Source organism: Brachionichthys hirsutus, unplaced genomic scaffold (genome assembly GCF_040956055.1).
Source record: "Brachionichthys hirsutus isolate HB-005 unplaced genomic scaffold, CSIRO-AGI_Bhir_v1 contig_898, whole genome shotgun sequence".
Lineage (NCBI taxonomy): Eukaryota > Metazoa > Chordata > Actinopteri > Lophiiformes > Brachionichthyidae > Brachionichthys > Brachionichthys hirsutus.
In genome coordinates this window covers 33924-44000 of record NW_027180715.1, presented here as the reverse complement: position 1 = coordinate 44000, position 10077 = coordinate 33924, and the positions used below count along the sequence as shown (strand labels likewise).

At 43.3% G+C, this 10077-nt stretch overlaps 1 protein-coding gene and 1 long non-coding RNA gene across 2 annotated transcripts; both read left to right on the top strand.

The window, feature by feature from the left end:
• Positions 1–74: 74 nt before the first annotated feature.
• On the top strand, positions 75–1504 carry LOC137916535 (uncharacterized). Its single transcript, XR_011106513.1, has 2 exons — positions 75–299; positions 439–1504. It is a non-coding gene; the product is annotated as an uncharacterized lncRNA (long non-coding RNA).
• A 5627-nt stretch (positions 1505–7131) lies between these two features.
• On the top strand, positions 7132–8950 carry LOC137916534 (ubiquitin carboxyl-terminal hydrolase 2-like). The gene is made up of 7 exons (XM_068759524.1): positions 7132–7138; positions 7634–7737; positions 7946–8026; positions 8117–8195; positions 8337–8444; positions 8514–8634; positions 8774–8950. Exons 1-7 carry the CDS (start codon positions 7132–7134, stop codon positions 8877–8879), a joined length of 606 nt encoding a protein of 201 aa, XP_068615625.1. The 3' UTR covers positions 8880–8950.
• Positions 8951–10077: the final 1127 nt, after the last annotated feature.

Sequence of the window (10077 nt, the reverse complement as noted above, 5' to 3'; positions counted from 1 at the left end):
GACCTGAAGCGCTTTTCAGATTCCAAAATCCGAGCCAGCAAGCTCTCCACGTACGTCAACTTCCCTCTCAAAGAGCTGGACCTGCGGGAGTTTGCCACGGAGAGCGGCGGTGAGTGTTTAGCCGAGGAGGGAGGAGCTCGTGGGATTCGACGCGTCAGTGTTGGTTCTCGCCCTGCAGAGCACGCTGTGTATAACCTGTACGCCGTGTCCAACCACTTGGGAAGCGCTTTGGGGGGCCACTACACGGCGTACTGCAGGCATCCGGCGCTGGGGGAGTGGTACAGCTACAACGATTCGAGGTATTTCAGACTGAACGATGGCGGTGCTGGATTCACACGGCCTCAGGCGGCGTTCACGTTACTCAGTGGGGAGTCCCTGCGGTCGTCTTCGCGCCCTCGTTTGATGAAATAAAATGTCCCTCTGTCGTGTTCTTTGCAGGGTGAGCCCGGTGTCCTCCAGCCAAGTCCGCAGCAGCAATGCCTACGTCCTCTTCTACGAGCTCAGCCCCTCCCCGCACAGTAAATACCAGACCTGCCGGCTTTAGGAGCGACGCGCTGCATCAAACCGGGTCAAACAGCGTCATCTACTGGAGCTGGACAAGTAGCGATATGACAGGCAGCGAACATGGAGGCAGAACAGAAAGCTCTGCTGAGAGGACCGTCTGTCCTTCGATGCGTCTCTAGAGGGGGGGGGGGGGGTTGGTTCATTTTCAAGTTTCAAAAGCACAGAAGTTCTTCAGAACTGATGCAGCGCTGGTTCAATGCTTCTACCTTTGTCAGAAAGCGTTGAGATTCAGCTCAAGGCAAATGGAAATACTTTTCTTGGATAAGAACCCGTCTTCTTTTGACTTTAAAAGACATTTTAAAGATGAGTCTGGACCTGAATCTGCCTCCACGCACCAGCTGCAAGATCTAATTTATTTTTTATTTAACATCGTGCCAGTAATTTAAAGTGCATACTGTGTGTCATTTAACAAATCTTTATGGCGTCCTTCTCAAGCGCTGGGAATCCACTAACGGGGAGTTATTGTTTTATGTTAAAGCACATTTTGTACAGTATTTATGGACAGCACAGTGAATGTAACTGGAGAAGCAAGACGAACCAAAGCGCCCCCAGTTAAAACACACCCAAAGTGTTTCTGACACGAGTTTGTGGCTGACTTTGCACCCAGGTCACTTCAGAGTGTTCACATCAATTAAAATACACTGCCTCACATCTTTATTTTTATTCTAGAGTGTGTGGTTTTTTCTTTTTACCAAATAAGACTAGTTCATGAGATTAAGAGGGTTGGATTTTTTCTTTTTTTTATTGTTCAGTTAATCCTGTGTGCATTTGTTTGAACACTAATAGAAATCTGCATGCGTAGTAATGAACTATGGATCTACTTCCCTGATTAAAGACGGCATTTTTCTTCTTCTTACTTTTATTTTGGCTGCCCAGCAGCCACCTGAAATCACTTGCCAATCTGCCACATTACATCCGAATAAAACTGTATTTGAACACATTAGGATACGGTGGCTTATTTTGCTCAAATAAAAAAAAAAAAACACCCGCAAAAAGTGTGTGACGAGTCTGGTCTGCCGAAAAGTAATTTCTTCCCACTGGCCCCTGGGATAAGCCCCTCCCACCCTGAATGAGGAAGAAATGAAGAAGAGTTGTTCCTCTGAAGCAGAGAAAATGGAGGCTAACGCAGCTAGCTAAGCCAGCAATAAAGCTATGATGAATGCTGTGAAAACAGGACACAACAACATTAGCAGGCTAGCTAGCAGCAGCCACTAGCCTGATGCTGGTAAGTCCCGGTGGATTTGCTTCACTCTCCACCAGTCAAAAAACAACAACAACACTTCTGTTGAGTGTCTGGATAGAATACTAATACAAATACTAATGCTAATAATAATAATAATAATAGCCGAATAATAATAAATTGCACCTTGTATGAAAAGCCTATGCATAATGATGGTTTTGTGAAGTGTGTACACCAAGGAGAACATTTAAACTTAAAACATGTTGAATTATGATGTGAAATCATTTTGAACTGACTAAAATATTTCATAGCTCTTCTCAGGATCATTGCTAACATTTTTAAAACCAACAAAGTCCAATGTTGCCATTCCACTGTGGATTTTGCACTAGCCAAGCCTAATTTTGTACTATTTATTTTTATTTGATGTTATTTATTTACACTGTTGTTTTATATATATTGTGCCACTTTATTTTTCTTTTGATGTGGCCTTATACATTGTTTACTTATATATTGTGCATTTTAATGTGCAAAAATCTAATTTTTGCACCGTGCACGGATGGGGTTGGGGCCCCAGGGATTTCTTGCTTGGACCCCCAGGAGACCCTAGCAATGGCACTGTATATATTAACACATATTTTGTATAATATAACACATGGAATGACAGCAATAAACAAATCTAAATTCTGTTTTGTTTGTTTTTGTGATAAATTCATTTTAAAGTCATGTGACATGGATTTATATAAGAAATACCTTTAACCCACATAAGAAAAGAAGGCCATTTGACAGGGCGTCTGTCTGGCCCACTGGGGGGCGCTGTGTACGATGGCCATCAGGTTCACACGTAGACAGTGAGCCTGTTTTCCCTAAGGCAGATAAGAATACTTAAAAACTGCACATTTGCACTGATGATTTTTAGTAATGTGTGGTCAGATATGAATTTTGCGTCAAAATACACCTGGAAACCTGATATGTAAAAAAAAAAAAAAAGTGCCCATACTGGTCCTCTACTAACTGGGAACTAAAGGTGGACACCACTCCCATCTTGCCTGTCACCTGAGTCTGAGTAAACTATCCCTGAGGCACTTAGCTTGTTAACACCTGTGTGTGTGTGTGGTTGGGTTTCTGTACGAGGAGTCGATAACGTTATCGAAGCTGGTAGTACCAGCATCGGTGTCTCTCTCACATCACGAGGACCAGTATCACGGTAGCCTGATAGGTAGAGGTGAATGCCTGTCGTTTATTATCTTAGAATAAATCATTCACTTAATATTAGGGCTGGTTTAGGAATAAATGTCATGCAAAGGGTTTGATTTACTGATTTATTGTTGCTGTTGATTTTTCTCTAAGACTTCAATACAGCATACCAATCTAGATTGTCTCTAATCTAATTTTGACAAAAAGCAAGTCAAAGGTTACTTTAAATCTCCCTTAACGCTGTTGATGCAAATATACAACTTTGGCAAAGGCTGAAAGATCAGCACCAACTTCCGGATAGAATCAAACTTTCAGAATTCCCTCAGCCTCCGCCTACAAGAGCAAAAGGGGGGGCGGGGGACTGGAAAGTATGTCACTGTTTTACACAATCTGTGGACAATGACAATTTTGACAAGATGTACCTGTGACTCTTTAATTGCTTTGTTAACAGCAAATGGAATCAATGGTCAACCGGCAACTCATAAACATTTCTCGGCCAAAGGGCATGGAAACATTCTAGGTTTGAATGAGTCACACGAAGTTGTGGGGAAAAGTAGTTGAAGCTAGACTAAGGACAGAAGTAAGTATTTGCGAGCAGCAGTGCGGCTTTATGCCGAGGAAGAGTACTACAGACACAATGTTTGCGTTGAGGCTAGCAATGGAGAAGTACAGGGAAGGCCAAAAGGAGCTGCATTGTGTCTTCGTAGATCTAGACTCAGAGAAAGCCTATGACAAGGTACCCAGACAGGAACTGTGGTACTGCATGAGGAAGTATGGAGTGGCAGAGAAGTATGTCAAAGTAGTTCAGGACATGTACGACAGCAGTAGGAGTGACCGTGAGGTTTAGTGTAGAGGTGGGAATGCGCCAGGGATCAGCTCTGAGCCCATTTTTGTTTGCCAGGGTGATGGATAGACTAACAGATGAGGTGAGACAGGAAGCTTCTTCGAATATGATGTTTGCAGATGACATTGTGATCTGCAGTGAGAGCGAGGAGCAGGTCGAGGAGAATTTAGAGAAGTGGAGGTACGGGGCTAGAGGTCAACCTAGGAGAAGCTACGTGGACATAGTGAGGGAGGACATGGGAGTGGCTGGTGTCGAGGAGGACGATGCAAAGGTGAAGTTGAGAAGGTTGATTTGCTGTTTTGACCCCTCACGGGGCAAGAAGCCGAAAGCACAGTAGTAGCCTTAACAGCTCGGACCCCCCAACATACGCTACACCCATGCGCACGGTTTCCCTGGCTCCCATGCACCATATGGGCTGATCACACAGGCCAGGGCATTAACAGCTATTTGCCTGCGTGGAAGATACAAAGTCGCTGCCCTTGTTGACACTTCCACAGTTAATGACCGCACCATAAAACCATGAAGGCCTCATGACGTCAATGCCCCGTTTCTCAGAGATGCTCATCATTTGATTTAAATTTTTTGCTTTGTTCACAAACAAACAGACAAAACAACTCTGGAAAAAAATGAATGTTTATTGAATTTTGAACTAGGGCGTATAAAAATATGACATATGTGGTTCTCGCACATTGTACACTTTAACCTCATTACACTCATAAAGTGAACAAACAACTCCAGCTTGCACGGAAGAATTTCTTCCTTTTTTGTTTTTTTTACGACCAATGCCTGGACTTTAGACAGTGTGAGAAATAAAGATATAGTAACACGTCAGAAGTCCAACAGGAAGGCCAAAAACAAAAAGTGAACCTAAACCTCAAAACTTTCTAAACAGAATTTTTTTAAAATCATTATTGAATTAAAAAACAAGGGAACTATACTGGAGCTCCTGCATTTTAATGGTTCTAAGGCATATTATACACACAAACACTCACACTCACACATACACACACACACACACGCATGTGCGCACACACACTCACACACAATATACATTTCTATATATACAAAAATTTGCTTACTTATTGAAATCCAATGGCCAAAGTTATCGTGTGTGAAATACATTAAATTACATTTTAATGATAGATTTAACCCTTTTGACAGATTTTCCGCTCTATTTCAAAGTCATAGACAAACATGAACATCTTATCAAGAAAAACGTTTTCTGTCATAACAAAATGTTCTTTTCTAATCAATTAAAATTTAGTTTCCTCACTTACAGCCACTCAAAATAGCAAAATTGAAAAAATTAACTTTATTGTCTTTCTCTTGGCTCATCTTTGCATCTTACAGGGTTTCTTTATTATATGATCGGAGCCATTCAGACAGTAGGACTTTTACATCTGCCAGATTTTAACCTGTGTGGCATTAACAATGACAGATGTTGCTGCTCGTGATCCGTCCATCCCTTTTTGTCCTTGTCTGGTTTCACACCCTCCCGGTGTACTTCAGAAAACCAAAGATACCACCACCTGAAACAAGCAAATTTCTTTCACCTTCACCGTCTTAACAACAAGCAGGTTGACAATATATCCAACAATTCCACTTTTAAATTGCACACAATTTAAATCTGCTTGCTGGCATTTTGATTATTGCTCTATTTTTTTTAAAGTAATTATGTAGGATACTCCGATATGAATTAAAATCCTGTATTTATATACAATTCTTCATTGGGAAGTAATGTTATTGAGGAAGCAGAAATGAGGTGTTGTGTAACGGGGTGCGCTTGCACTGTACTCACCAACAGCCGCCACCCCACCGAGAGTACCGATGGTAATACCGGCTATTTCCCCATCTGAAAAGCCTGAGTCTTTTTCAAGCGAAGTGGTGGCAGTTGGAATGGTGTCCGTGATGGGAGTTTGATCAGTGCCTAGACTACTGTTGGTTGAAGCAGTGAGGCCTGTACCAGGGCTGGGTGAAGCAGCGGTGGTTGGAGGAGTGGGAGTTGAAGCAGCGGTGGTTGGAGGAGTGGAAGTTGTAGTAGTGGTGGTTGGAGGAGTGGAAGTTGTAGCAGCGGTGGCTGGAGGAGTGGGGACTGTAGGATTGGGTTAGGGTTAGTTGAAGATACTACACACACGAGTCAGAAAAGAGAAATAAAATGACTGAAGTCTCCTCGTTCAAGCGGCGAGCGCCGCCTGACATTGTTCGACTAAAAGCTTTCGCAAACACAAAACAGTTGTGACTCTAAAACTATGACGCAGCATCCAAATCCATTTTAGGATCATTTCTTAACTTATCTAATGACTACTAATTAGCATAACAACATAATTAGAAGGTGAAAAAAATCAATTTACTAATGAATTACTGGGTGGATAACTATTACAAACCCTTATTTAGCTACATTTTTTAAAAGTTGTGGAAAGGATTGTTTTTGTTTTTGTTTTTTTTTGTCTGTAGGGAGAACATGGATATTGTATTTTACCTAAGCCAAGAAGGCAAAGCATCACGACAGTCGGGTTCATACGCATCGTCTCAGAGGAAAGTCGTCGCCGCGAAAACAGGAGCTCAATCCACGTCTTGAAGTATGCACGCTGGTGCTGTGGAAAGCAAAAGTACAAGTACACTAACTTTCAGGCATCACAAACACAAAATACCTTTTTAGCCTGTAGATCACAATTATTATACTCAAAACTCTACCCAAACTATTTTACCCGTATTTTTACACCCTTATTGGACTCAATTCCAGGTATGAGGAAGGTTATCATAGTGAGAAGTATCAAATGTACAGTTAATCTTTTATGAGAAAAAAAAAAAGTTGCTGATGATGGTCCCAATATTACCACCAGATCAATCATCCTGACAAATGAAAGAAAGCAGAGATATGTCTTTATATATATAATCCTCCCCCAAAAAAGCATGTTAAATTCTTCAGCAATTTATTTTGTTTCACTTTAGAACCAGAACATTTCCCAAAGTAAACTAGAGTCCAGCCAGATTTAGCATAAAACGCTACCTAGGTGCTCTGCCTAATTGATCAGTATGATACAGAGATATTAGTGTTCAATTCTTCTTTACCACACACAAACTGTAGAAACTCTGTGCTACTCACCTGACAGGCTGTCTGCGGGGATTTCTCTCCTTTTCCAGGAAGACCAGAGAACGTTCTCATATACCTGCTTTTATGACACCTTTTATCGCATTATCTCGTAGCCCTCCCATCTTTATGGCTGTGTGTGCTCACGCTGTAATTCATCACCACCTACAGCCAGGAAGACAATGCATGTATTGATCTATTCGGTTTATTAATCTTGTTACGGAGCTATTTTTGGTTCATATGGCTCTTTCTTGCTACATGCCTGGTAGACATTGATCAGGTGTATATCATGACACTGACCTTAACCTTAACCGTTATAATTCATAAAATACTAGCGGAAATGAAAAGGCGAATGGACAAATTTAAAATTCAGCTGCATGCCTTTTTATTATAAGACACACAATAAATAGTGAATGAACATGAACGTATTCCTGGAAAGAACTTTGGTACAGAAAAGAATAAATACAAAATCTCACTTTTGGCATGCTAGATAAGAAAATTGTACATAATATTTGATATTTATGGAAAGAGCAAATTAAATTTTCACAAAAGCGCTGGGGGTGGGGCACGAGTTAGGGTATGTGCGCTACAGAGTGCCACACTAGTGTGTGTGTGTGTGTGTGAGACAGATGTGAAGCGTACCGGTAACCCCCCTGCTGCTCACAGAATGCATTGCAGGTTCCGTTCACGCAGCACGTTGGCTGGCACGTTGCGTGACCTTGACCGGGGACGTGTCATTAAATTGCGTCTTCGCCTCCAGATCTGTTTGTGGGGCAGCTGAAAAGCTCTGTGACCTGCACCGTCTCCGGCTCCCGGTCCACCATGTTCGATCCATTCTGGGACCTGTCGATACCCGTTGCACAGGTACAGCGGCTCGGAAAGGTCCAGGCGACCATTTCGCTAAGAACGTTTTGGCCGCAGTGGAAAAAGTCGAACGCTCGGCAACGCTGAGGTTTGGCGAATTCGGATTCCGCCTCATGCAGAATTAAGTACACGCCACCTAATCCTGGAGCTCAACTCCAGAAACGTCCTTCTAGATAGATTCATAAGTCTTTGCTCTGTGTCTCTGCAGAAGAACTCGGGCGAAGTGACTCTCAAAGACTGCCTGAGGCTCTTCACGAAGGAGGACGTGTTGGACGGAGAGGAGAAACCGGTAAAGAGGCTTAAAGAAAGGCGGCTTTCTTTCGTAAAACGGATTTATGGATTATCCAGCAGCAGCTCACGTTCTGATCCATATCCTCAGACATGCGACAGATGCAAAGCCAGGAGGAGATGCACCAAAAGATTCAGCGTTCAGAAGTTCCCTCAGATCCTCGTGCTCCGTATCCTTTCCCCCTTTCCTTTCCACCCTTTGTTTTGGCACTTGCAGATGCACTTGAGATTAAGACGGACTCAATCAGCGAGTAATTTCTCGCTTCGCGCTCCAACCAGTTTCTTCTCCTTGACTCGCTTGTCCCCGTCAGACCTGAAGCGCTTTTCAGATTCCAAAATCCGAGCCAGCAAGCTCTCCACGTACGTCAACTTCCCTCTCAAAGAGCTGGACCTGCGGGAGTTTGCCACGGAGAGCGGCGGTGAGTGTTTAGCCGAGGAGGGAGGAGCTCGTGGGATTTGACGCGTCAGTGTTGGTTCTCGCCCTGCAGAGCACGCTGTGTATAACCTGTACGCCGTGTCCAACCACTTGGGAAGCGCTTTGGGGGGCCACTACACGGCGTACTGCAGGCATCCGGCACTGGGGGAGTGGTACAGCTACAACGATTCGAGGTATCTCAGACTGAACGATGGCGGTGCTGGATTCACACGGCCTCAGGCGGCGTTCACGTTACTCAGTGGGGAGTCCCTGCGGTCGTCTTCGCGCCCTCGTTTGATGAAATAAAATGTCCCTCTGTCGTGTTCTTTGCAGGGTGAGCCCGGTGTCCTCCAGCCAAGTCCGCAGCAGCAATGCCTACGTCCTCTTCTACGAGCTCAGCCCCTCCCCGCACAGTAAATACCAGACCTGCCGGCTTTAGGAGCGACGCGCTGCATCAAACCGGGTCAAACAGCGTCATCTACTGGAGCTGGACAAGTAGCGACATGACAGGCAGCGAACATGGAGGCAGAACAGAGAGGACCGTCTGTCCTTCGATGCGTCTCTAGAGGGGGGGGGGGGGGTTGGTTCATTTTCAAGTTTCAAAAGCACAGAAGTTCTTCAGAACTGATGCAGCGCTGGTTCAATGCTTCTACCTTTGTCAGAAAGCGTTGAGATTCAGCTCAAGGCAAATGGAAAGACTTTTCTTGGAGAATAAGAACCCGTCTTCTTCTTTTGACTTTAAAAGACATTTTAAAGATGAGTCTGGACCTGAATCTGCCTCCACGCACCAGCTGCAAGATCTAATTTATTTTTTATTTAACATCGTGCCAGTAATTTAAAGTGCATACTGTGTGTCATTTAACAAATCTTTATGGCGTCCTTCTCAAATGCTGGGAATCCACTAACGGGGAGTTATTGTTTTATGTTAAAGCACATTTTGTACAGTATTTATGGACAGCACAGTGAATGTAACTGTGGAGAAGCAAGACGAACCAAAGCGCCCCCAGTTAAAACACACCCAAAGTGTTTCTGACACGAGTTCGTGGCTGACTTTGCACCCAGGTCACTTCAGAGTGTTCACATTAATTAAAATACACTGCCTCACATCTTTATTTTTATTCTATAGTGTGTGTTTTTTTTCTTTTTACCAAATAAGACTAGTTCATGAGATTAAGAGGGTTGGATTTTTTCTTTTTTTTATTGTTCAGTTAGTCCTGTGTGCATTTGTTTGAACACTAATAGAAATCTGCATGCGTAGTAATGAACTATGGATCTACTTCCCTGATTAAAGACGGCATTTTTCTTCTTCTTACTTTTATTTTGGCTGCCCAGCAGCCACCTGAAATCACTTGCCAATCTGCCACATTACATCCGAATAAAACTGTATTTGAACACATTAGGATACGGTGGCTTATTTTGCTCAAAAAAAAAAAAAAAAAAACACCCGCAAAAAGTGTGTGACGAGTCTGGTCTGCCGAAAAGTAATTTCTTCCCACTGGACCCCTGGGATAAGCCCCTCCCACCCTGAATGAGGAAGAAATGAAGAAGAGTTGTTCCTCTGAAGCAGAGAAAATGGAGGCTAACGCAGCTAGCTAAGCCAGCGATAAAGCTATGATGAATGCTGTGAAAACAGGACA

Coding starts and splice junctions, on each gene's coding strand:
- LOC137916534 (XM_068759524.1), top strand. Junction 8,027..8,116: donor TGGACGGAGAGGAGAAACCG/GTAAAGAGGCTT, acceptor CCATATCCTCAG/ACATGCGACAGATGCAAAGC. Junction 8,635..8,773: donor TACAGCTACAACGATTCGAG/GTATCTCAGACT, acceptor TGTTCTTTGCAG/GGTGAGCCCGGTGTCCTCCA.